The sequence below is a fragment of the Coregonus clupeaformis genome, chromosome 3 (assembly GCF_020615455.1).
Source record: "Coregonus clupeaformis isolate EN_2021a chromosome 3, ASM2061545v1, whole genome shotgun sequence".
In the NCBI taxonomy this organism is placed as follows: Eukaryota; Metazoa; Chordata; class Actinopteri; order Salmoniformes; family Salmonidae; genus Coregonus; species Coregonus clupeaformis.
The window spans coordinates 40,605,595-40,633,066 of NC_059194.1; the positions used below are offsets into that span (position 1 = coordinate 40,605,595).

A 27,472-nucleotide genomic window follows, 5' to 3' on the forward strand; every position below is an offset into this window, starting at 1 on the left:
CCCCAAACAAATGATCCGTAACAAATATTATAATTGCTCTGATATCACAATTCAGCAATTACTAATGTTGTGTTTAATATGATTTTATGACACTATTATGACGTACAGTTTGAATAAAGTGTATACATTTGAAATCAACAACATTACCCGTTCACCAACTAAAACACATTTACACTCGGAACCTCCCTCCGAACTTTTACTATCAGAGACATGACCAGAAAAACACCATCTTGACATCAGCGTTCAACAAGGAGATAGTAGGGCGATAATAGTCATATTTTCCAGCAGTGCACTCACTGTGGTACAGTGTTTGAGGTTGATAAGCGTCAGTGGGTGTTAAGCTGAAGGTCAAAGTGACTCAACTGTTCCACTAGCTAGCTCTGGGATGGTTTGCTTAGGCTAATGTACAAGAGGACCCATCTTAAGAGTCACTCTCTTCATTAAATTCCCAGCTGACATTTATAAAGACGTGTGATGTTGGAAACTTGCTGGGAAGAGGTCACTGTCTCCTATACACTTGCCCATACGACAATGTTATGGTATATAGGTATGTGATTATGTGGGGCCACTGGCAAGGCCAATCTTCTTTAGGGGCACTGGTCCGTATCTGATGAAGTCTCTATATTCTATACATTTAAATGATGGAGAAAGACCCCCTCTGCAGCGAGGCTGCAGTCATTTGATTTACTCAACCACTTGACAAGCTGGGTCTGGAAGTAAAACATGCTGTTTTTATGCAAATAAACGCATCACAGTAACCGCATAACCGCACTTCGTTTTGAATGAAGGGAAATGAATAACCGAGGATGGCCTTGGTGTATTGTCTGGTTTGAGGGGGTTGTGCGACAACTCAAGGCAGGTTCCCGTTTGCGTGGGTATGTTTAATTTATACTCGTATTACGCGAAAGCTGTAAAATGCAGACTGTTCCCGTCTGTGTATTGTCACTGGTGTGCGACGGCCATGAGATTTTCCATAGTCGCAGACAAAGGACAGCGTGAGATGGAGAGAGAGATGGAGAGATGAGAGCAGGAGAGATGAGAGAGAGAGCAGGAGAGATGAGAGAGAGAGAGAGCAGGAGAGATGGAGAGAGAGAGCAGGAGAGATGGAGAGAGAGAGCAGGAGAGATGGAGAGAGAGAGCAGGAGAGATGGAGAGAGAGAGCAGGAGAGATGGAGAGAGAGCAGGAGAGATGGAGAGAGAGAGAGAGCAGGAGAGATGGAGATTGAGAGCATGAGAGAGAGAGAGAGCAGGAGAGAGAGAGAGAGAGAGAGCAGGAGAGGGTGAGAAAGAGAGAGAGAGCAGGAGAGAGCGAGAAAGAGAAGGGGAACCCCTGTACCAGTACTCCCAGACTCTGTCCCAGTGCGGTAAGAAAGTGTTTCTCTTTATGTGGCATGAGTCAACACAGAGAAGAAGGAAGAGGAAGAAAGAAGAAGGGAGCTGATTTTCTCTCGGTGGCGGAGGGAGAGCATGAACAGGAAGCAATCACCGTCTGGGAAAACATGGCAAAGGTCTCCGCAGCGTTCCCTAATCTGCCTTGAGACATTCCAAACGCTCAGCTAGAACCCCCTCTCCACCCCATTCCACCCCACCCTCCACCCTACCATGGCATGGCCTGTGTAGACTAAGGCCTCTGGGGCAGGGAGCCTCTCTTCCAGCTGCCAGCCTGGCAGAAACCCAGAGCCAGTCCCTCCCTACCCTGTCCCTCCCTACCCCCCTCCACCACCACCCCTCCTCCATTGCCTGTTCTGACACAAACCAGCCTCGGAAGGCCTAGCCCAGACCAGACCAGGACCACGGCTGAAGCAGTTGTCACTCAGTAGTGGCAGGCTCCCCTGGCGTTACCCCCCTCCATCCCAACCTCCACCCCCCTTGGCTCCTGGCCCTGACACGGCCCAGACTACGAACCCATTTCCACCTCTTCCACAGGCCTGCTTCCGCACAAACACTGAGGGGCTGAGGCTGGCTACGGCTCGGGGCTAGAGACGCATTGCTGGTTTATTTTACTAATTAAAACTAACGCCGGGGTTCAGTCGGGTGTGTGGAGAAACCTACCCAGCTGATTGGACTCTACACAGGGGGAGGAGGAGGGTGACAACAAACTCTTTCTTAGACTCACACACCTTCACTCCCTCTCTTCATTCATGTATATGTGTGTTCATGCAATACACCTCAAATCTCTTTCTCTCGCGTGCTGTCTCTCTTCAATCGTTCTCTCTTTCTCTCTCACACACACACACACACAAACAAACAAACAAACACACACACACTGTTTCTCTACTCTCTCTCTCTGATGGCACCATGCCGTGCGGGGTGTGGATTTATTCATTCTCCTGATCATCAGAGCAGCTCCAAGGTAAATAGTGGGTGTCAGAGATCCAATTTAGCAGCTGGTTGTATTAACCATGCACCATGCTCCTGGCCATGCCTGGGTAATGGGCCTCTAGCTGTAGAAATGACCGACCACAGCCCCCCTCTCCCCACTGGTCCTGGTAATGAATCTGCATGCGTGGGTAGGTAGGTGGTGGGCTCAAGCACATCTGGATGGGAATGAACTGAATGAGGTGATAAATCAGCGTCTGCCCTCGGTGCCCGCCATGCGATGCTCCAGTCACTGAGCATGAAGGGCAGCTGAATGGCAGGAGATGAGGAGGACTAAGTACGGAGCTACAGAGCGTGTTCTGTTGTCCTCTATAGAGGCCGTAGGGAGAGAGACCAACATCTCACTATACTGTACACACAGTCCAGCTCATGATCTGATGGAAGTGGTCTTTTTATCATATTTTTGGTTGTTAAAATGTGATATCAGAGAAATGTTAATATAGGATTATTTGGTATTTAATTGAATAAGTATGGCATAATATAGGGATCTATATGGTAAGGCTTTTGCCAAATGTATTTTGGATGAACACGACAGACCACAGCTAATTACACCGGCACAGATGTTCCTAGGGGTCCTGACGGACTACCCCTCACACCCCAGGCTCACACACTTTGATCAATCACCTCAATTGAATCCTCCTGCTGGACTTGTGCCAAGCTACTAAGGCAGCTAGAGCTAGCGCCTGGAAACACCACTCACATTCACGCCACGGAAAATACTGAAAAGTGTTCTTATTCTGTGTCATTGACATTTCTATGTAAATCTGAAATGATCTTCTAAAAGTAATCTTTAGTTCCCCTTCATCCAACAGTGATGCTGTGAAGACATTGGGTTAGCTAGCTAGCGCTAATCGCTATCTTGCCCTGCCCTGACTCCCATTCCATTGACTTAATGACTTGGGCTTTTCCGAGAACCCCTACATGCATTGTCTGGTATTTCAAGATCCTCTTTCTGACTGTAGGTATGTGTCCCAAATGGCACCCTATTCCCTTAATAGTGCACTCCTTTTGACCAGGGCCCTATGTAGAGTGTAGGGTGCCATTTGGGATGCTCAGTAGATCATCTGTTTGTAATCGATGGCCCAGTCTAATGGACCCAGGAGTGGATTTACACTAAATAAAGAGGGAGGGACAGATCCCATTGTTCTCCTCAGCTGTGAGAGGAGAGGGGGATCAAAGCTTGACTGGCAGAGAAAAGAAGGGTGGGAGAGAGAAAGAGGGGGGAGAGAGAGGAGAGAGGGAGGGAGAGAGAGAGGTGGGGGGAGGGAGGGAGAACCAAAGCCCTGGGCTTTCTGACGCTCACATATCAACTGGCGTCGGTCGGAGGCCTGGAGTCTAGGCCGGGAGATTTTCTCCTACCTGTTAGAGATTAGGAACCATCTCTTTTTTAGTACACTGTGATCCTCCACAAAAGCTGGAAGGTAGGATGGCAGGCAGAGCCTGGAGTATAGGTCTGGGTCTGAAATGACACCCACTTCCCTATGTAGTGCACTACTTTTGACCAGTCCAGATAGGGGTCTGGTCAAAAGAAGTGCACTAAATGGAGAATAGGGTGCCATTTCGCATGAATCCCAGGTATTAGTATACATTAAGTATAGTCTGAGTCTGCAGGCTTAGCTGAGTATCTCTCTCTCTCTCGTCTCTGGTTAGTTTCAGACAATAGGGATAAGCAGTGCCGTTCACAGCAATGCTTTCTCATGGAAATCCCATCTGCAGTCAGTACAGGCCTTCTCTATGAGATCACTCCCAGAGCCCAGGCCAACCCCGGCTCAGCCTCAACCACTGTAGTCTCACACAGTACTCTGCTCTTCTCCACACTCACTCTCTCACACAGTGCAGTCTCTCACTTAAGCTCTGTCTTTCCTGCCCAAGATCTTTCTCTCGCTCGCTCTCTCTCTCTCAATTCAATTTCAATTTAAGGGGCTTTATTGGCATGGGAAACATATGTTTACATTGCCAAAGCAAGTGAAATAGATGATAAACAAAAGTGAAATAAACAATAAAAAATGAACAGTAAACATTACACTCAGAAGTTCCAAAAGAATAAAGACATTTCAAATGTCATTCTGTCTATATACAATGTTGTAACAATGTGCAAACAGTTAAAGTACAAAAGGGAAAATAAATAAACATAATTATGGGTTGTATTTACAATGTATTGGGTTGTATTTACTCTCTCTCTCTCTCTCTCTCTCTCTCTCTCTCTCTCTCGCTTTCTCTCTGTACCCCCATCTCACCTAGAGTCCTATACACACCTACCTCTGTTGCTGTATGTATTCTTTACTGTGTTGACCATACACTAGTACATCTCTCTGTCCTCCCAGCCCTGTGTTACTTTGACTCTGTGGCCCCTGATGTTGTCCAGAGCTGAGAGGCGGTGTCTCCTGTGACATTTATGGTCCTATACCTCTTAATTAGCGCCACCTAACCCGCCTGTCTCTCCCCCCCTCTCTCTCTCCCCCTCTCTCTCTCTCTCTCTCTCTCTCTCTCTCTCGCCAGGCTGTGGAGGCACAGATCAGGGGTTTCGGACAAACCCCATGTCAGCTGCTCATCGAGCCACACCCACCAAGGAGCTCCGCCATGCAGGTGGTGAGTCACACACACTCACACTCTACCCACAATGACCTCAATTACCTGGACTAACCTGTACCCCCGCACATTGACTCTGTACCGGTACCCCCTGTATATAGCCTCCCTACTGTTATTTTATTTTACTGCTGCTCTTCAATTATTTTTTACTTATCTATTTTTTACTTAACACTTATTTTTCTTACAACTGCATTGTTGGTTAAGGGCTTGTAAGTAAGCAATTCACTGTAAGGTCTACACCTGTTGTATTTGACACATCTGGCTTATATAATTAGATTTGATTTGATTAGACACACACACACACACACACACACACACACACACACACACACACAGACTGACCACCATACCATGCCCAGTACAGACCCATCTCCTCAGTAGTGAAGTAGAGATTATAGAACCAATAGAATAGCCAGGAGAGCCATCCATCAGAGAGCTGCCTTGCTAAATGACTGTCTGACTGCTAGTATGTTGAATGACTGTCTGACTGTTAGAATGTTAAATGACTGTCTGGCTGTTAATATGTTAAATGACTGTCTGACTGCTAGTATGTTCAATGACTGTCTTACTGATAGTATGTTCAATGACTGTCTGACTGATAGTATGTTCAATGACTGTCTGACTGATAGTATGTTAATTGACTGTCTGACTGATAGTATGTTCAATGACTGTCTGACTGATAGTATGTTCAATGACTGTCTGACTGATAGTATGTTAAATGACTGTCTGACTGCTAGTATGTTAAATGACTGTCTGGCTGCTAGTATGTTAAATGACTGTCTGGCTGCTAGTATGTTCAATGACTGTCTGACTGCTAGTATGTTCAATGACTGTCTGGCTGCTAGTATGTTAAATGACTGTCTGGCTGCTAGTATGTTCAATGACTGTCTGACTGCTAGTATGTTCAATGACTGTCTGACTGCTAGTATGTTAAATGACTGTCTGACTGCTAGTATGTTCAATGACTGTCTGACTGCTAGTATGTTAAATGACTGTCTGACTGCTAGTATGTTCAATGACTGTCTGACTGCTAGTATGTTAAATGACTGTCTCTGACTGATAGTATGTTAAATGACTGTCTGACTGCTAGTATGTTAAATGACTGTCTGACTGCTAGTATGTTAAATGACTGTCTGACTGCTAGTATGTTAAATGACTGTCTCTGACTGATAGTATGTTAAATGACTGTCTCTGCTTTGACTCACACTAGCCCCTCTATATTCCTTCCTTCTCCCCCCGTCCCCCGTCCCCGTCCCCGTCCCCGTCATCCCTCCATCCTAACCCTGGGAAACGTGAGCTCTGGTTTTGAACCCGTCTCCTCTCATCATCAGAGACGGGTGAGGTGTGATTTGGGGTGTAGGTGTGGCGGATGAGGGTGAATGGATTAGCACTGTGGAAACATGGTCCTGAGCCAAACTCCCACTCTACACCTTAGACAGACATAGACAGACGGGGGGACCAGGGGAGAACCAGAGGGAGGTGGACCGGCTGGGAACAATGGCCTAAAGGTGACAGGCTTTTAAGGGGCAGGAAGAGGGGGTGAGGCGGGTGACGTGCCGACTTGAGCCCCCCAGAGCCCCCATTAGCGCGGTGGCCCTGTGGTGCTGACAGCTGGAGACCATTGGCACACACACATATACCCAAACACACACGCACATACCGCTGCCCATACGCCACCCATGTTTACCAAACACCCCATTAGTTCCTCACCGCAAATCCAAATAATGCTACATTCATGCACAGGTTTAGGGTCTAGGGTTTCCCCCAGACCTGGGTGCAAATACCACTTGAAATCTTTCAAACACTTTTAGCGTTTGCCTGCCTGGAGTGCCAGGTGGGTGAGGTTTGCACTTTTGGGACTTTCCTATTGTTTCAATTGCAACAGGCAAGCTCAATCAAGCACAGGTAAAGTATTTAAATTATTTCAAATGGTTTTTGAACCCAGGTCTTTTTTTAAATGTTGATTTGAAAAAATGCAGGGGTAGATCAGCTTTAATATTGCAGATATATTGTGGGTTCTATCAAATTAATTGTTTGCATAATTTCTAATCCACCTAATTTAGATTTTTTATTTCTTTATATTTTTCCCCCTACCGTACCATCCCTCCCTGATTGGAGTACATTTAATGGAAAACAATACTTCTACTGCTACATACAGCTATTTTTGCTCACATGTACAGTACATGTAGTTAAATAATGATATATTCCTAATTTCCTCTCTCTGCAAGTGCTGGATTATCACCCACAGCGGCCAATCCACCATTCATTCTGATCTTAACTCCAGCCCTCTGATGTCCACAGATTAACCCATCTTTCCCTGTATAAGGCCATTTTGCTATTTCCTTTTGCAATACATCCCTCACTGTGATGTCTTGTGACGGTCCTGAGCTGTACAGTACGGTAAGGTGCAGTATATAACAGTACAGTAGGGTGGAGTACAGTACAGTAGGGTACAGTACAGTAGGGATCAGTACAGTACTGTAGGGTTGGGTGCAGTACAGTAGGGTGCAGTGCAGTACAGTAGGGTGCAGTGCAATACAGTAGAGTGCCGTACAGTAGGGTAGGGTGCAGTGCATTAGGGTACAGTACAGTAAGGTGCAGTACATTACAGTGCAGTAGGGGGCTGTACAGTACAGTAGGGTGCAGTACAGTAGGGTATGGTGCTGTACAGTAGGGTACAGTACAGTAGGGTTGGGTGCAGTACAGTAGGGTAGGGTGCAGTAGAGTACTGTAGGGTGCAGTACGGTACAGTACAGAGAGTAGGGTGCAAGGTGCAGTACAGTAGGGTGCAGTGCAATACAGTAGAGTGCAGTACAGTATAGTAGGGTTTGGGTGCAGTGCATTAGGGTGCAGTACAGTAGGGTGCAGTACAGTACAGTACAGTAGGGTGCAGTACAGTACAGTAGGGTGCAGTACAGTAGGGTAGGGTGCAGTACAGTAGGGTACAGTACAGTAGGGTATGGTGCAGTACAGTAGGGTATGGTGCAGTACAGTAGGGTGCAGTAGAGTACTGTAGGGTGCAGTACGGTACAGTACATTAGAGTAGGGTGCAGTACAGTAGGGTGGAGTGCAGTACGGTAGGGTGCAGTACAGTAGGGTGCAGTACAGTACAGTAGGGTACAGTAAGGTACAGTAGGGTACAGTACAGTGAGGTACAGTAGGGTACAGTACAGTGAGGTACATTAGGGTACAGTACAGTGAGGTACAGTACAGTAGGGTAAAGTACAGTACATTAGGGTACAGTGAGGTACAGTACAGTACAGGACATTAGGGTACAGTATAGTGAGGTACAGTACAGTACAGTGAGGTACAGTACAGTACATTAGGGTACAGTGAGGTACAGTACAGTAGGGTACAGTACAGTACATTAGGGTACAGTACAGTGAGGTACAGTACATTAGGGTACAGTACAGTGAGGTACAGTACAGTACATTAGGGTACAGTACAGTGAGGTACAGTACATTAGGGTACAGTACAGTGAGGTACAGTACAGTAAAGTAGAGTACAGTAGGGTACAGTACAGTGAGGTACAGTAGGAGCTGCTGAGATGAGAAGAAGGGAGCAGTAGAATAATGAGGGGAGAAACGGGGAGACACTTTCCTAGACAAATAAACGAGGTTGTTGAGCAGGGCCTGAATTCCCTGTGGTGAGACACACACGTACGCACACACATGTACGTACACACATCACACACACACAGAAAAGAGAGGTTTTGACTTCCAAGGCAACACCAGAGAAAACCCATTGGAAACTCGACCCCAGTACTGCAGCAGGAGTGCACATGAGTCCGTACTTTCAAGTGGTTAAAGGTGTCTTGTATTTCATTGTTTGGCCTCTCCGGTGGTGGTAGGTGGGCCTGGTGTGTTTGGAGAGGCAGACTGATGTTCACACTACCTTTCTCTTTCCCTTCACACCAGCAGCAGATGAGGGACTTCTGTCCTTCTCGCTCTTCTTTCCTTCTCTCTCTTCTTTCCTTCTCTCTCTCGTTTCTTTCTCTCTCTCGCTTTTTCTGCCTTGCACTCGCAATTTTTCTCTCTCTCTGACTCACCCCCATTTCTATCTCTTTACACCTCTCTTTGCTGTCTCTTTCTCTCCCACTGTCTCCTTCTCCACCTTTGTATCCCGTCCCTCCCTCCTCCATCTCCATCTCCCCCTGTCTGAGTGTAGTGTGGTGTCAGACTCCAGTCCTGGCATCTCCCCATGTTGGTGGTCAGTAATGACGTTGTCAGAGTACTCTAGTAGCCCGTTAAAACAACAGAGATTTACCCCAGTGGGCCTCTGACGTTATGCATGTGTACTATGTTCCCCGGCTCACTACAAGCATCCTGCAAATGGCTCCTCAGTCTGAATAAATGCTGCGTCTCAAATGGCACCCTATTTCATGTGGAGTGCACTTTCTTTGACCAGAAACCTGGTCAAAAGTAGTGTACTATATGGAGGGAATAGGGTGCCATTTGGGACACACACTGAATAATATGTGTGAGCCAAGCCAGTAAAAACAACTCTTATCAGTAGAACTGAACTCACGTCGTTTAAAGTGAGTGTCGGTGTCTTGACAAAGCTTGCAACAAATGAACATTCTAATATGAAGATAGATACAAAGGGCTTTTTATTTGACCGTTTATGCGGCGACTGATTGTTACTAATGATAAAAGTATCAAGTTCACGTCTGACCATTGTCATGTTAATGCCTATTTCCTGAAGAGACCTGAGCAAATTCTGAGAATTTTGAGGAAGAATGTTGACTTTGCTCATTGGTACAAGATAGATAAATAATGTCTAGCATGTACAGTAGTCCTTCTATTTAGAGGTTCAGTACAAGTAACTACTAGTAGCCTCTTGATTCATTACAGATGGTGTAGTATGTCAGACTAGAGGAGGACTCCAGTACCCAGCAGCCCTCACTAACAGGCTATTAATGGTGCCACATTTGATGAGGCGTTACCATAGAGATAGATAGAGCACTTTAGATGGCTGTAACTAACCACAGATGCCATAATGCAACACAGATACAAAGATGAGTCCTCTATCTATCTCTGTGGGCATTACAGACACTTTTAATAGAGAGGGTTAGGGAGGGAGCACTATAACAACGTTAACACAGGGAGTTACACAGAGGAGTTTTGTGCCATCGAGGGTATTCCCTATTTCACACATACACCCACACTATACCAATCCTGTGGATTTTTCTCCTCTTACGTTTTGTCTATTCGTTTGTTTGTCTTCCGTTTCAATGCTAAGACATGTTCTTCCTTTAGTATTGACACAAACTTTGTCTTTAAGAAATAGTTTTCTTATGTTTGTTTTTCTTGCCCTGACTTATAATCGATGGCATTATGTGAATAATGGTACTCTGCTTTTAGTGCCTCAGCTTTTCTCCAACTGCCCTCCTTCCCTATAGCTTGGCTGCTGAGTGCTGCTACTCCATGCTAGCTTCCTAGCTAACTTTCTCTCTGTCCCTCTCCTCCCTTCCCCTCTCTCTCTCTCTCTCTCTCTCTCTCTCACTTTCACTCTTTTCTGCGTGCTGCTGCTGCTCCTGCTGTTCCTCTTATCCTCCGTGCTCTCCTCCGCTGCTCCATTGGACTCCCCCTCCTCTCTGCTCCTCTCCCTCCTTCCCTCCGTCTGTCCGTTGATCTGTCCATCATCACCAGTATGTCCTCCTGCAGACCCCCCTGATGTTCACGGAGCAGATGCAGCAGGATGTCATCATGGTGTTGAAGTTCCCTAGCAACTCTCCCGTGGCCCACGTGGCCGCCAACACCCAGCCGGGCCTCGCTGCGCCTGCCATCATCACCGTCACCGCCAACCGCCTCTTCGCCGTCAACAAGTGGCACGGCCTCGCCGGTAAGAGGGGGATTGTAGGAAATGGAGTCTAAAGTAGGATTATCTTGTAGTGGTCAGCAGGCCTGAAATGTAAATTTAACCAATTCATTGAAATTCAACTAATATGTAGGATATGAGATATCAAGGATATACTATTTTTGATCATAAGTCTGATTTAATGTAGCACATCAGGGAATTGTACACAAAACAGATAATTTTGGTGCACACAGTTGAGGACTAAACGTTTGTCCACACACAGTGTCATATCTAAAGGCCTTTAGTCAGTATTTATCTTTGTGTATCTCAACGAGAGCAGCCGAAAGGCTTGTCTCTTTCATCTTCCCAGGACAGGACGTTGATTTCTGAGACAGTTGAGCGGTCCTCCTAAAAGGCAGGATCAAATGTGACACGTGCACTCTGCAAGCGTTAGGTTTCACTTCCACTTTGATACATCAAGACCTCACTCTTCATGGTTTATTTACTAAACATCAATCCTGCTGTGGAATAACAGGGAAGGGGATATGGGATGAAGTCGGAAGTTATGAAACTCAAAGACGATGAAGATTTGTAGATCTCATTGAATTTGGAGTATTTTGTTGTGATGAATTGATTTCATGTGATATTGTTTGTAGTTAGATCTTGAATTATGATATTTGCATTATTTTAACTTGTTTATGGTATAAATCTGTATTAATAAAGGATGTCCAGAGTCACAGAAAGAGTTAAAATGTAAGGATTCACGATATTATCTTATTAACTTGTTTATGTATTACTATGTATTATCAGAGTCAATTTGGAGTCACAGAAAACAGTTTTACAGCTAAATGTATCGCTTTGGTAGAGCACTCTGGGGGACAATAGTCTTTGAGTGTGGCAAATTATGTTTTAGCATTGCCCATATTGAACACAAGCCCAAGTACTCCACAGGGCCAAATGACTATGATATTAAACCCATCCTTCTTTCTGCATCCCTCTCTCATTCCTTCCTCCCCCACCTCTCTCTTTTCGTCTCACTCCATCTCTCTCTCACTCTCTTTTTTTTTCTCTCTCTCTCTCTCTCTCTCTCGCTCTCTCGTTCTCTCTTTTTCTCTCTCTCTCTCTCTCTGTCTCTCTCTCTCAGGTCATCAAGGCTCTTCGGTGCAGGACCAGCAGTACCAACTGCCGGTGGAAATCGACCCTCTGATAGGTCTGTCACTTGTGTGTGGTGTCTGTGCGCACTTGCGGGTGTCACTGCGTGTGTGTGTATATGCATTAAAGTGAGTAAGTGTATGTGTGTATGTATCTCTGTGTGTCTCTGGGATTCATTGTGATGGCCAATGGCAGTGGCCCTGGCCAGCAGATTGCTGTTGTTTTTCAGCCTCTGCCCAACAACAGCCCGCCACCCCACCACCACCCCCCTGTCCTCTCATCTCCTGAAATAAATCCTCCACTCTGCTCTCTCCTCTGCTAAACCATTTGCATGCAAATTGGAATGCAATGAGCTGTGGCCCGGACTGGTATTTCATCATCAACCTCTCTACCTCTCCTCTATCCCTCTCTCTCTCTCGCTTTCCCTCTCTCTCTCTCTCTCTCTCTCTCTCTCCCTCTCTCTCTGGTTTAATTTGAGCCGGGGAAAGGATGTGTGTCAGTATAAATGAATATGAATGGAGTAATAATGTGTGATTGAGAATGCGCGGCGGGTGGATGTCAGGACAATATGGGTGCCTCTCATCACTCATGAGTTGATGAGGAGCGGAGCGCTAGTAATGTATAGGATGCATGGTCTGGGAGAGAGTGGTCAGAGGCAGAGCTCTAGTGATGTATAGGATGCATTGTCTGGGAGAGAGTGGTCAGAGGCAGATCACTAGTGATGTATAGGATGCACTGTCTGGGAGAGAGTGGTCAGAGGCAGAGCTGTAGTGATGTATAGGATGCAATGTCTGGGAGAGAGTGGTCAGAGGCAGAGCTCTAGTGATGTATAGGATGCATGGTCTGGGAGAGAGTGGTCAGAGGCAGAGCTCTAGTGATGTATAGGATGCATCGTCTGGGAGAGAGTGGTCAGAGGCAGAGCTCTAGTGATGTATAGGATGCATTGTCTGGGAGAGAGTGGTCAGAGGCAGAGCACTAGTGATGTATAGGATGCACTGTCTGGGAGAGAGTGGTCAGAGGCAGAGCTCTAGTGATGTATAGGATGCATTGTCTGGGAGAGAGTGGTCAGAGGCAGAGCTCTAGTGATGTATAGGATGCATCATCTGGGAGAGAGTGGTCAGAGGCAGAGCTCTAGTGATGTATAGGATGCATGGTCTGGGAGAGAGTGGTCAGAGGCAGAGCTCTAGTGATGCATCGTCTGGGAGAGAGTGGTCAGAGGCAGAGCTCTAGTAATGTATAGGATGCATCGTCTGGGAGAGAGTGGTCAGAGGCAGAGCTCTAGTGATGTATAGGATGCATCGTCTGGGAGAGAGTGGTCAGAGGCAGAGCTCTAGTGATGTCTAGGATGCATGGTCTGGGAGAGAGTGGTCAGAGGCAGAGCTCTAGTGATGTATAGGATGCATCGTCTGGGAGAGAGTGGTCAGAGGCAGAGCTCTAGTGATGTATAGGATGCATCGTCTGGGAGAGAGTGGTCAGAGGCAGAGCTCTAGTGATGTATAGGGAGAGAGTGGTCAGAGGCAGAGCTCTAGTGATGTATAGGATGCATTGTCTGGGAGAGAGTGGTCAGAGGCAGAGCTCTCTCTCCTTTATTGTACTCTCTCTCCTCTCTTGTTTTCTCTCATTCTTCCTCTCTCTGTTGCTCTCTGGTTGCTCTCTAGCCCTCGCAAATGTTCACTCCTTTTCTTTTCTCTCTCACCCCCTCTTTCATTTTCTCCTTGTCTTTGCTCTCTCCCTCTCTAGCTCTCTTTCTCTCTCGTTCTCGCTCTCGTCCATACACACACATTTTTCCTCTAACGGTTGACTAGTTAAAATGCCATTCCCACCCGCTCATCTTCATCCAGATCCATTTCTCCCCTTTTATGGCCCTCCTTTTCATATACAGTGTGTGTGTGTGTGTGTGTCGTATCAAATCAAATTGTATTCGTCACATGCTGTGTAAACAACAGGTGTAGACTAACAGTGAAATGCTTACTTACGGGCCCTTTCCATCAACACAGAGAGAGAAAATAGAAATGATAGAAAGATAATAACAGGAGGAATTAATAAACAATGAGTAATGATAACTTGGCTATAAACACGGGGTACCAGTACCGAGTCCATGTGCAGAGGTACGAGGTAATAACTTGGCTATAAACACGGGGTACCAGTACCGAGTCCATGTGTAGAGGTACGAGGTAATAACTTGGCTATAAACACGGGGTACCAGTACCGAGTCCATGTGCAGGGGTACGAGGTAATTCAGGTAGATATGTACATATAAGTAGGAATAAAGTGACAGATAATAAACAGTAGCAGCAGCATATGTGATGAGTCAATGGAGTTAGTGCAAAAAGGTTAAAATCTTACGGCTTGGGGATAGAAGCCGTTCAGGGTTCTGTTGGTTCCAGACTTGGTGCATCAGAGCATTTTGAGGATCTGAGGGCCCATGCCCAATCTTTTCAGCCTCCTGAGGGGGAAGAGGCGTTGTCGTGCCCTCTTCGGTCCTCCGTTTCCTGTAACCCACGATCAGCTCCTTGGTCTTACTGACGTTGAGGGAGAGGTTGTTATTCTGGCACCACACTGCCAGGGCTCTGACCTCCTCCCTATAGGCTGTCTGATCGTAGTCTGTGATCAGGGCTACCAACGTTGTGTCGTCGGCAAACACACCAACTGGGGACGGCCCGTCAGGAAGTCCAGGATCCAGTTGCATTTAGACAGGTTACCATGGCGTTCTTAGGCACAGGGACTATGGTGGTCTGCTTGAAACATGTAGGTATTAAAGTGAAGACACTTGCCAGCTGGTCAGCACATGCTCTGAGTACACGTCCTGGTAATCCGTCTGGCCCTGCAGCCTTGTGAGTGTTAACCTGTTTTAAGATCTTACTCACATCGGCAACGGCGAACGTGATCAAACAGTCGTCCGGAACAGCTGGTGCTCTCATGCATGGTTCAGTGTTGCTTGCCTCTATGCACTTATTACTGAAGCCAGTGACTGATGTGGTAAACTCCTACTGGAAAATATTCCAGTCTGCGTTAGCGAAACAGTCCTGTAGCTTAGAATCCGCTTCATCGGATCACTTCCCCATTGAGTGCGTCACTGGTACATCCTGTTTGAGATTTTGCTTGTAAGCAAGAATCAGGAGGATAGAGTTATGGTCAGATTTGCCAAATGGAGGGCGAGGGAAAGCTTTGTATGTGTTTCTGTGTGTGGAGTAAAGGTGATCTAGGGTTTTTTCGCCTCTAGTTGCACACGTGACATGGGCACTTGCATAGATGTGCATGCATATTTCTGAGTCCATTCAATATTTTAATAATAACAAAAAGCCCCTCTACTTTTTTACATTTTTTTCTTCACACTCGGAATGGACGACTGATTCTATCTCTGCAACTCACTCACAGCTCTATTTTGTCATTTTTCAGCACCAGCCCACGCTCCACATCACATGTATAATGCGTGTGGTGGGGTGATATTTTCTGAACGTGTCATTTATGTATTTATACTTCTCACATTCCACAAGGAGCTTCAGTTTAAACACAGTAAATTGTATGTGACTGGCGGGGCGGCCGTGGCGGGGGGAAATGTTGATAATTGGTTGAAATATTCGTCAGACATGGCGTGCTGGTCTCTGTCAGGGATGCCTGGGCCGGACCCACACCTGTTCATCTTGAGTTAGAGCAGAAGAGAGAGAGGAGAGAAGGGGAGGATAAAGTTACAGAAGTCTAGAACCTAATGTGCCTGTTTGTTCCCTGGAAACAGATTAAGTCTAGTCCCGGACTAAAAATGATTTTTAATGGAGATTCTAATAATGATTTAGGATTAGACTTAATGTTTGTCCGGGAAACTGGCGCAGCGTATCTTAATATCTTACCCACTACAAAGCACATGATGATAGATGGCTACATCTGCAAGGCCAAGGAAGTGCATCAGTCCAAAACAGACATGGCTCTGCCTTTGTTTTAGTCTGTTATCTCTTAGTCTTTTATCTCTCTCTTTCTCTCTGTCTCTGTCTCTTTCTCTCTCTCGCCAACGAACCTCCAACTCAGTGATAAGGGGCCAAAGTGGATTTAATTTATGTTGTCCTGACGATGCGAGGAAGTCTCTTCTCCTTCTGGGGAGAGAGAGAATATGCACGCTCATCGTTACTCAAACTCTTAGGCCCAGTGGAAAATGTGAAACCCTTGTAAACGCCACGTCCTAGATGTTTTATGTATTCCCTCACAAATCAAAATGGTGCTGCTGCCGTGGCGACGACCGTAAGTAAACGCCATGCGTGACAAATGTCATAGTTGGTAGCTCCAGTAATGGTCTAATGTCCTTGTGAAAGCGATTTAAAGCGGTGATATCTTAAAAGAAAACTAACAGATTTTATACAATATGTTTTTCCTCAGACTTACCTGCTTTACTTAATGAATTACTGTGCAACATCTCAGTCTGTATATTTATCTCCTCCCCCTCTCCCCTTCCCCCCCCCTCTCCCCCCTCTCTCCTCCCTCTCACCTCCCTCCCTCCCTCCCTCTCTCCTCCCTCTCCCTCCTCTCTCCCCCTCTCTCCTCTCTCCCCCTCCCTCCCCCTCTCTCCTCCCTCCTCCCTCTCATCTCCCTCTCCCTCCTCTCTCCCCCCTCTCCCCGCTCCCTCCCGCTCTCCCCTCCCTCTCACCTCCCTCTCACCTCCTTCCCTCTCCCCCTCTCTCCTCCCTCTCACCTCCTACCCTCTCCCCCTCTCTCCTCCCTCTCACCTCCCTCCTTCTCTCCTCCCTCTCACCTCCTTCTCTCCTCCCTCCCTCTCTCCCTCCCCTCTCCCTCCCTCCCTCTCTCCTCCCTCCCTCTCTCCTCCCTCTCTCTCCCTCTCCTCCCCCCTCCTCCTCTATCTCCCCCTCCCTCCACCCCTCCCTCCCCCCTCTCCTCCTCTCCTCCCCCTCTCCAGCCAGTAACGTGGGGACCCACCGTCGTCAGATCACAGACCTGTTGGACCAGAGCATTCACATCCACTCGCAGTGCTTCATCATCACGGCAGACAACCGCTTCATCCTGCTCTGTGGTTTCTGGGACAAGAGCTTCCGCGTCTATTCCACTGACTCAGGTACATCCTTTTAGAAATCTGCTCTACCACAGTTACATCAGAGTTCTATGTAGTCAACCCACCCAGATACAGCCCTTATGTATCTGTTCATTAAGACTTTGATATAGTAATCTGACCCAGGTACAGTCTTTTCACTATTGCCCCTACAGATTCTTATTCTCTTCTCTAACTCAGGTACAGCCCTTACAACATAGCTCCATATGTGCACTGTGTATATCACTGCCTCAGAATCAGTCCTTATTCTAGACTCTACTAGAATCTAGAATTCTAGAATCTAGAGCGTCTTCAGTGTCCAATTAACTTCACCAATCACTTCACAGCCCCTAATCATCGGCCCTTCCACAAGACACCTAATCCATCAGGTACAGCCTTTTATAGTAGGTATAGCCCTATTAGAGCCCTGTTTACTGTAGCCCTATTAGAGCCATGTTTACTGTACTGACCCAGGTACAGCCTTTATAGTAGCTATAGGTATAGCCCTATTAGAGCTCTGTTTACTGTACTGACCCAGGTACAGCCTTTATAGTAGGTACAGGTATAGCCCTATTAGAGCCCTGTTTACTGTACTGACCCAGGTACAGCCTTTATAGTAGCTATAGGTATAGCCCCATTAGAGCCCTGTGTACTGTACTGATCCAGGTACTGCCATTATAGACTCTATATTTCCATTTAGAGCCCTATGTATTCCCACTACCTCTCTATCCCCCAGCTACATCTCTATCTCCCAGCTACATCTCTATCCTCCAGCTACATATCTATCCCCCAGCTACATCTCTATCCTCCAGCTACATCTCTATCCCCCAGCTACATCTCTATCCTCCAGCTACATCTCTATCCTCCAGCTACATCTCTATCCCCCAGCTACATCTCTATCCCCCAGCTACATCTCTATCCTCCAGCTACATCTCTATCCTCCAGCTACATCTCTATCCCCCAGCTACATCTCTATTTCCCAGCTACATACAGTGGGGAAAAAAAGTATTTAGTCAGCCACCAATTGTGCAAGTTCTCCCACTTAAAAAGATGAGAGAGGCCTGTAATTTTCATCATAGGTACACATCAACTAAGACAGACAAAATGAGAAAAATATATCAAGAAAATCACATTGCAGGATTTTTTATGAATTTATTTGCAAATTATGGTGGAAAATAAGTATTTGGTCAATAACAAAAGTTTCTCAATACTTTGTTATATACCCTTTGTTGGCAATGACACAGGTCAAACGTTTTCTGTAAGTCTTCACAAGGTTTTCACACACTGTTGCTGGTATTTTGGCCCATTCCTCCATGCAGATCTCCTCTAGAGCAGTGATGTTTTGGGGCTGTCGCTGGGCAACACAGACTTTCAACTCCCTCCAAAGATTTTCTATGGGGTTGAGATCTGGAGACTGGCTAGGCCACTCCAGGACCTTGAAATGCTTCTTACGAAGCCACTCCTTCGTTGCCCGGGCGGTGTGTTTGGGATCATTGTCATGCTGAAAGACCCAGCCACGTTTCATCTTCAATGCCCTTGCTGATGGAAGGAGGTTTTCACTCAAAATCTCACGATACATGGCCCCATTCATTCTTTCCTTTACACGGATCAGTCGTCCTGGTCCCTTTGCAGAAAAACAGCCCCAAAGCATGATGTTTCCACCCCCATGCTTCACAGTAGGTATGGTGTTCTTTGGATGCAACTCAGCATTCTTTGTCCTCCAAACACGACGAGTTGAGTTTTTACCAAAAAGTTCTATTTTGGTTTCATCTGACCATATGACATTCTCCCAATCCTCTTCTGGATCATCCAAATGCACTCTAGCAAACTTCAGACGGGCCTGGACATGCACTGGCTTAAGCAGGGGGACACGTCTGGCACTGCAGGATTTGAGTCCCTGGCGGCGTAGTGTGTTACTGATGGTAGGCTTTGTTACTTTGGTCCCAGCTCTCTGCAGGTCATTCACTAGGTCCCCCGTGTGGTTCTGGGATTTTTGCTCACCGTTCTTGTGATCATTTTGACCCCACGGGGTGAGATCTTGCGTGGAGCCCCAGATCGAGGGAGATTATCAGTGGTCTTGTATGTCTTCCATTTCCTAATAATTGCTCCCACAGTTGATTTCTTCAAACCAAGCTGCTTACCTATTGCAGATTCAGTCTTCCCAGCCTGGTGCAGGTCTACAATTTTGTTTCTGGTGTCCTTTGACAGCTCTTTGGTCATGGCCATAGTGGAGTTTGGAGTGTGACTGTTTGAGGTTGTGGACAGGTGTCTTTTATACTGATAACAAGTTCAAACAGGTGCCATTAATACAGGTAACGAATGGAGGACAGAGGAGCCTCTTAAAGAAGAAGTTACAGGTCTGTGAGAGCCAGAAATCTTGCTTGTTTGTAGGTGACCAAATACTTATTTTCCACCATAATTTGCAAATAAATTCATTAAAAATCCTACAATTGATTTTGGATTTTTTTCCTCAATTTGTCTGTCATGGTTGACGTGTACCTATGATAAAAATTACAGGCCTCTCTCATCTTTTTAAGTGGGAGAACTTGCATAATTGGTGGCTGACTAAATACTTTTTTTCCCCACTGTAGCTATCTCCCTGCTTCATCTCTACTGCCCAGCTACATCTCTATCTCCCAGCTACATCTCTATCCTCCAGCTACATCTCTATCCCCCAGCCACATCTCTATCCCCCAGCCACATCTCTATCCCCCAGCTACATCTCTATCCCCCAGCTACATCTCTATCCCCCAGCTACATCTCTATCTCCCAGCTACATCTCTATCCTCCAGCTACATCTCTATCCCCCAGCCACATCTCTATCCCCCAGCTACATCTCTATCTCCCAGCTACATATCTATCTCCCAGCTACATCTCTATCCCCCAGCTACATCTCTATACCCCAGCTACATCTCTATCCCCCAGCTACATCTCTATCTCCCAGCTACATCTCTATCCCCCAGCAACAGCTCTTTCCATCCAGCTACATCTCTATCTCCCAGCTACATCTCTATCCCCCAGCAACAGCTCTTTCCATCCAGCTACAGCTCTATCCCTTCAGCTACATCTCTATCCCCCAGCTACATCTCCATCCCCCAGCTACATCTCTATCCCCCAGCTACATCTCTATCCCCCAGCTACATCTCTATCCTCCAGCTACATCTCTATCTCCCAGCTACATCTCTATCTCCCAGCTACATCTCTATCCCCCAGCTACATCTCTATCTCCCAGCTACATCTCTATCCTCCAGCTACATCTCTATCTCCCAGCTACATCTCTATCTCCCAGATACATCTCTATCTCCCCAGCTACATCTCTATCTCCCAGCTACATCTCTATCTCCCAGCTACATCTCTATCCCCCAGCTACATCTCTATCTCCCCAGCTACATCTCTATTTCCCAGCTACATCTCTATCTCCCAGCTACATCTCTATCCCCCAGCTACATCTCTATCCGACAGCAACAGCTCTATCCCCCAGCTACATCTCTATCCCCCAGCTACACTCTATCCTCCAGCTACATCTCTATCCCCCAGCTACATCTCTATCTCCCCAGCTACATCTCTATCCTCCAGCTACATCTCTATCCCCCAGCTACATCTCTATCCCCCAGCTACATCTCTATCCCCCAGCTACATCTCTATCCCCCAGCTACATCTCTATCCCCCAGCTACATCTCTATCCGACAGCTACCACATCTCCAACCCCATTCAGACCCACTCTGGAGATCTACATAAGGCCTGTGATTCAATTTCGAAAGGGCCATGCTCTCTATCTCTCCATCTCCTATAAAGGGGAAGAGAGGGAGGGAAAGAGGGGCGGGGAGGTGAAGAGAGAGACCATTGTGTGTCTGTCTCAGGGGTGTGAGACCGGAACACAAACACGGTTTTAATCATACACGCGTTCAACAGCTGCTGTCCCGCTCCCCATAGCCCCCCAGGTTAAAGAATAGGACTGATTTGATCAATTACGACACTTGATTTGGAAACAGCGACACACTCCTCCCTCTCCACCTTGCTCATAGTGCCCTGTTGATTGAATTTAATCTGAAATTGAAGTGGGTGGGGGTGTATTTAAAGGCATAATTCACCCAAATTACAAAATTACATATTGGTTTCCTTACCCTGTAAGCGGTCTATGGACAAGGTATAACAGCAATCCATGCTAATGTTTTAGCATTTCTGGCACAAATACCATTCAAGCCATGGGACTGATATTAGCATTTTCCTCGCCTCATGTTCAAATCATCTACAAGTGACTTTGTTGAGCTTCGCAATCAATTTTAAATACTTTTTTTAGATACTTAAAACCTGTAATACCTACGTGTTAGAATGAAGTCTTAGATTTGGCATAGTTACTGCGCTGTGAAGAAATTAATCTATAATTATGAATCCATAATTATTTTCTAGTGTATAGATGAACTGTCAGACATTTTTAATATTACACAGCTATGATGTCTTGGTTAACTGTGTCTGAGCCAGACCGTGCACACGGACATACACACACACACACACACACACACACACACTACAAGTATCCCTCTCTTAACAGACAGTGAAGCTGACACCCAGACAGAAATACACCCTGTGTTACAGAACAGTGAAGGGTGTCTGCAATACTAAATAAATATACACTGACTGACTGTAGAGGCCACAGTATGATGACGGTAATGCCTGTTAGACAGCCATGCTGCTGTTACTACGGGCCTGCTATCTGACAGCAATTACACACAGACACACACACACATATTTATACTCCTGTGAACATCAGTTTGAGGCTGTGAGCTCATCTGGAACGTGTAGAATATATATATTAAAAAAAATTGTGTGTAGATCAGCTTTAATATTGCAGATAGATTGTAACTTCCATCAATGTAATTGTCTGCATCACTTACAATCCCCCATATATATTTTTTCGCAAATATATATATATATTGTACCAGTCAAAAGTTTGGACACCTAACAAGGTTTTCTTATTTTTACTATTTTCTACATTGTAGAATAATAGAAGACATCAAAACTATTAAATAACACATACGGAATCATGTAGTAACCAAAAAAGTGTTAAACAAATCAAAATATATTTCATATTTGAGATTCTTCAAATAGCCACCCTTTGCCTTAATGACAGCTTTGCACACTCTTGGCATTCTCTCAACCAGCATCACCTGGAATGCTTTTCTTGTTGGCTGCTTTTCCTTCACTCTGCCGTCCGACTCATCCCAAACCATCTCAATTGGGTTCAGATCAGGGGATTGTGGAGGCCAGGTCATCTGATGCAGCACTCCACCACTCTCCTTCTTGGTAAAATAGCTCTTACACAGCCTGGAGGTGTGTTGGGTCAATGTCCTGTTGGAAAAAAAATTATAGTCCCACTAAAACCAAACCAGATGGAATGGTGTATCGCTGCAGAATGATGTGGTAGCCATGCTGGTTAAGTGTGCCTTGAATTCTAAATACATCACAGACAGTATCACCAGCAAAGCACCCCCACACCATAACACCTCCTCCTCCATGCTTCACGGTGGGAACTACACATGCGGAGATCAGCCGTTCACCCATACCGCGTCTCACAAAGACACGGCGGTTGGAACCAAAAATCTCCCACTTGGATTCCAGACCAAAGGAAACATTTCCACCGGTCTAATGTACATTGCTCGTGTTTCTTGGCCCAAGCAGGTCTCTTCTTCTTATTGGTGTCCTTTAGTAGTGGTTTCATTGCAGCAATTCGACCATGAAGACCTGATTCACACAGTCCCCTCTGAACAGTTGATGTTGAGATGTGGCTGTGACTTGAGCTCTGTGAAGCATTTATTTGGGATGTAATTTCTGAGGCTGGTAACTCTAATGAACTTATCCTCTGCAGCAGAGGTAACTCTGGGCCTTCAATTCCTTTGGCGGTCCTCATGAGAGCCAGTTTCATCATAGAGCTTGATGGTTTTTGCGACTGCACTTGAAGAAACTTTCAAAGTTCTTGAAATGTTCCTTATTGACTGACCTTCATGTCTTAAAGTAATGATGGACTGTTGTTTCTCTTTGCTTATTTGAGCTGTTCTTGCCATAATATGTATTTTACTAAATAGGACTATCTTCTGTATACCACCCCTACCTTGTCACAACACAACTAATTGGCTCAAACGCATTAAGAAATTCCACAAATTAACTTTTAAGATGGCACACCTGTTAATTGAAATGCATTCCAGGTGACTACATCATGAAGCTGGTTGAGAGAATGCCAAGAGTGTGCTGTCATCAAGGCAAAGGGTGGCTATTTGAAGAATCTCAAATATAAAATATATTTTGATTTGTTTAACACTTTTTTGGTTACTACATGATTCCATATGTGTTATTTCATAGTTGTGATGTCTTCACTATTATTCTACAATGTAAAAATAAAGAAAAACCCTTGAATGAGTAGGTGTGTCCAAACTTTTGACTGGTAGTGTGTGTGTGTGTGTGTGTGTGTGTATATATATATATATATATATATATATATATATATATATATATATACACACACACACACAGTGGGGAGAACAAGTATTTGATACACTGCCGATTTTGAAGGTTTTCCTACTTACAAAGCATTTAGAGGTCTGTAATTTTTATCATAGGTACACTTCAACTATGAGAGACGGAATCTAAAACAAAAATCCAGAAAATCACATTGTATGATTTTTAAGTAATTAATTTGCATTTTATTGCATGACATAAGTATTTGATACATCAGAAAAGCAGAACTTAATATTTGGTACAGAAACCTTTGTTTGCAATTACAAAGATCATACGTTTCCTGTAGGTCTTGACCAGGTTTGCACACACTGCAGCAGGGATTTTGGCCCACTCCTCCATACAGACCTTCTCAGATCCTTCAGGTTTCGGGGGCTGTCGCTGGGAAATACGGACTTTCAGCTCCCTCCAAAGATTTTTATTGGGTTCAGGTCTGGAGACTGGCTAGGCCACTCCAGGACCTTGAGATGCTTCTTACGGAGCCACTCCTTAGTTGCCCTGGCTGTGTGTTTCCGGTCGTTGTCATACTGGAAGACCCAGCCACGACCCATCTTCAATGCTCTTACTGAGGGAAGGAGGTTGTTGGCCAAGATCTCGCGATACATGGCCCCATCCATCCTCCCCTCAATACATTTACATTACATTTACGTCATTTAGCAGACGCTCTTATCCAGAGTGACTTACAAATTGGTGCATTCACCTTATAGCCAGTGGGATAACCACTTTACAATATGTTTTTTTTTCCTTCTTTGGGGTGGGGTAAGGGGGGGTAGAAGGATTACTTTATCCTATCCCAGGTGTTCCTTAAAGAGGTGGGGTTTCAAGTGTCTCCGGAAGGTGGTGAGTGACTCTGCTGTCCTGGCGTCGTGAGGGAGCTTGTTCCACCATTGGGGTGCCAGAGCAGCGAACAGTTTTGACTGGGCTGAGCGGGAACTGTGCTTCCGCAGAGGTAGGGGGCCAGCAGGCCAGAGGTGGATGAACGCAATGCCCTCGTTTGGGTGTAGGGACTGATCAGAGCCTGAAGGTACGGAGGTGCCGTTCCCCCTCACAGCTCCGTAGGCAAGCACCATGGTCTTGTAGCAGATGCGAGCTTCAACTGGAAGCCAGTGGAGTGTGCGGAGGAGCGGGGTGACGTGAGAGAACTTGGGAAGGTTGAACACCAGACAGACTGCGGCATTCTGGATGAGTTGTAGGGGTTTAATGGCACAGGCAGGGAGCCCAGCCAACAGCGAGTTGCAGTAATCCAGACGGGAGATGACAAGTGCCTGGATTAGGACCTGTGTAAGGCAGGGTCGTACTCTCCGAATGTTGTAGAGCATGAACCTACAGGATCGGGTCGCCGCCTTGATGTTAGCGGAGAATGACAGGGTGTTGTCCAGGGTCACGCCAAGGCTCTTCGCACTCTGGGAGGACACAACGGAGTTGTCAACCGTGATGGTGAGATCATGGAACGGGCAGTCCTTCCCCGGGAGGAAGAGCAGCTCCGTCTTGCCGAGGTTCAGCTTGAGGTGGTGATCCGTCATCCACACTGATATGTCTGCCAGACATGCAGAGATGCGATTCGCCACCTGGTTATCAGAAGGGGGAAAGGAGAAGATTAGTTGTGTGTCATCTGCGTAGCAAGGATAGGAGAGGCCATGTGAGGATATGACAGAGCCAAGTGACTTGGTGTATAGCGAGAATAGGAGAGGGCCTAGAACTGACCCCTGGGGGACACCAGTGGTGAGAGCACGTGGTGCGGAGACAGATTCTCTCCACGCCACTTGGTAGGAGCGACCGGTCAGGTAGGACGCAATCCAAGAGTGAGCCGCGCCGGAGATGCCCAACTCGGAGAGGGTGGAGAGGAGGATCTGAATGTTCACAGTATCAAAGGGAGCAGACAGGTCTAGAAGGACAAGAGCAGAGGAGAGTTAGCTTTAGCAGTGCGGAGAGCCTCCGTGACACAGAGAAGAGCAGTCTCAGTTGAATGACCAGTCTTGAAACCTGACTGGTTTGGATCAAGAAGGTCATTCTGAGAGAGATAGCAAGAGAGTTGGCTAAAGACGGCACACTCAAGAGTTTTGGAGAGAAAAGAAAGAAGGGATACTGGTTGTTGACATCGGAGGGATCGAGTGTTGGTTTTTTGAGAAGGGGTGCAACTCTCGCTCTCTTGAAGACGGAAGGGACATAGTCAGCGGTCAAGGATGAGTTGATGGGTGAGGTAAGGGAGAAGGTCACCGGAGATGGTCTGGAGAAGATAGGAGGGGATAGGGTCAAGCGGGCAGGTTGTTGGGCGGCCGGCCGTCACAAGTCGCAAGATTTCATCTGGAGAGAGAGCGGAGAAAGAAGTCAAAGCATAGGGTAGGGCAGTGTGAGCAGGACCAGCAGTGTCATTTGACTTAACAAACGAGGATCGGATGTCGTCAACCTTCTTTTCAAAATGGTTGACGAAGTCATCCACAGAGAAGAAGGAGGGGGAGGAGGATTCAGCAGGGAGGAGAAGGTGGCAAAGAGCTTCCTAGGGTTAGAGGCAGATGCTTGGAATTTAGAGTGGTAGAAAGTGGCTTTAGCAGCAGAAACAGATGAAGAAAATGTAGAGAGGAGGGAGTGAAAAGATGCCAGGTCCGCAGGGAGTCGAGTTTTCCTCCATTTCCGCTCGGCTGCCCGGAGCCCTGTTCTGTGAGCTCGCAATGAGTCGTCAAGCCACGGAGCAGGAGGGGAGGACCGAGCCGGCCGGGAGGATAGGGGACATAGAGAGTCAAAGGATGCAGAAAGGGAGGAGAGGAGGGTTGAGGAGGCAGAATCAGGAGATTGGAGGGAGAAGGATTGAGCAGAGGGAATAGATGATAGGATGGAAGAGGAGAGAGTAGCGGGAGAGAGAGAGCGAAGGTTGTGACGGCGCATTACCAATTGAGTAGGGGCAGTGTGAGTAGTGTTGGAGGAGAGCGAGAGAGAAAAGGATACAAAGTAGTGGTCGGAGACATGGAGGGGAGTTGCAGTGAGATTAGTAGAAGAACAGCATCTAGTAAAGATGAGGTCAAGCGTATTGCCTGCCTTGTGAGTAGGGGGGGACGGTGAGGTCAAAAGAGGAGAGGAGTGGAAAGAAGGAGGCAGAGAGAAATTAGTCAAAGGTAGACATAGGGAGGTTGAAGTCACCCAGAACTGTGAGGGGTGAGCCATCCTCAGGAAAGGAACTTATCAAGGCGTCAAGCTCATTGATGAACTCTCCAAGGGAACCTGGAGGGCGATAAATGACAAGGATGTTAAGCTTGAATGGGCTAGTGACTGTGACAGCATGGAATTCAAATGAGGAGATAGACAGATGGGTCAGGGGAAAAAGAGAGAATGTCCACTTGGGTGAGATGAGGATTCCTGTGCCACCACCCCTCAGGGTATGCGAGAACACATGGTCAGACGAGGAGAGAGCAGTAGTAGCAGTGTTTTCAGTGGTAATCCATGTTTCCGTCAGCGCCAAGAAGTCGAGGGACTGGAGGGTAGCATAGGCTGAGATGAACTCTGCCTTGTTGGCCGCAGAACGGCAGTTCCAGAGGCTGCCGGAGACCTGGAACTCCACGTGGGTCGTGCGTGCAGGGACCACCAGGTTAGAGAGGCAGCAGCCACGCGGTGTGAGGCGTTTGTATAGCCTGTGCAGAGAGGAGAGAACAGGGATAGACAGAGGCATAGTTGACAGGCTACAGAAAATGGCTACAATAATGCAAAGGAGATCGGAATGAAATGAACTAAACATCTGGGAAAGCGAGAGAGGGGCCTCCCTCACTTACGTTTCACTGAAAAACCCAAATATAACTCTCCCAACTTCCACCTCAGAAACTATAATTGTTGTAAACTACAGCGGTTCAATGTTTTCTAGGAATAGACTAACTTAGTTTATTCAGCTAGCTAACTTGGTACAGTATTCTTCCGTGAAAACCGTCCAGGGCACCTAGTCATATAACGCCACAACCAACTAGCATGCCGGGCTCCAACAACACGGTTTAGCACCAATACTCGGCCACAACAAACCACCAGTGT

At 46.5% G+C, this 27,472-nt stretch overlaps 1 protein-coding gene across 5 annotated transcripts in view; it reads left to right on the forward strand.

Annotated features, from left to right (window-relative positions):
* Window positions 1–27,472, forward strand: part of lrba (LPS responsive beige-like anchor protein) — a 290,109-nt gene that overhangs the window by 240,568 nt on the left and 22,069 nt on the right. For 2 of the 5 annotated variants that reach the window (XM_045208535.1, XM_045208543.1), the window contains 4 exons: window positions 4,879–4,968; window positions 10,620–10,812; window positions 11,912–11,977; window positions 16,823–16,978. In XM_045208535.1, coding sequence (XP_045064470.1) covers window positions 4,879–4,968; window positions 10,620–10,812; window positions 11,912–11,977; window positions 16,823–16,978 — 505 coding nt within the window. Of the gene's footprint in view, window positions 1–4,878; window positions 4,969–10,619; window positions 10,813–11,911; window positions 11,978–16,822; window positions 16,979–17,298; window positions 17,341–27,472 lie in introns of all 5 variants that reach the window. The other 3 variants (XM_045208539.1, XM_045208547.1, XM_045208534.1) reach the window with 2 other exon arrangements.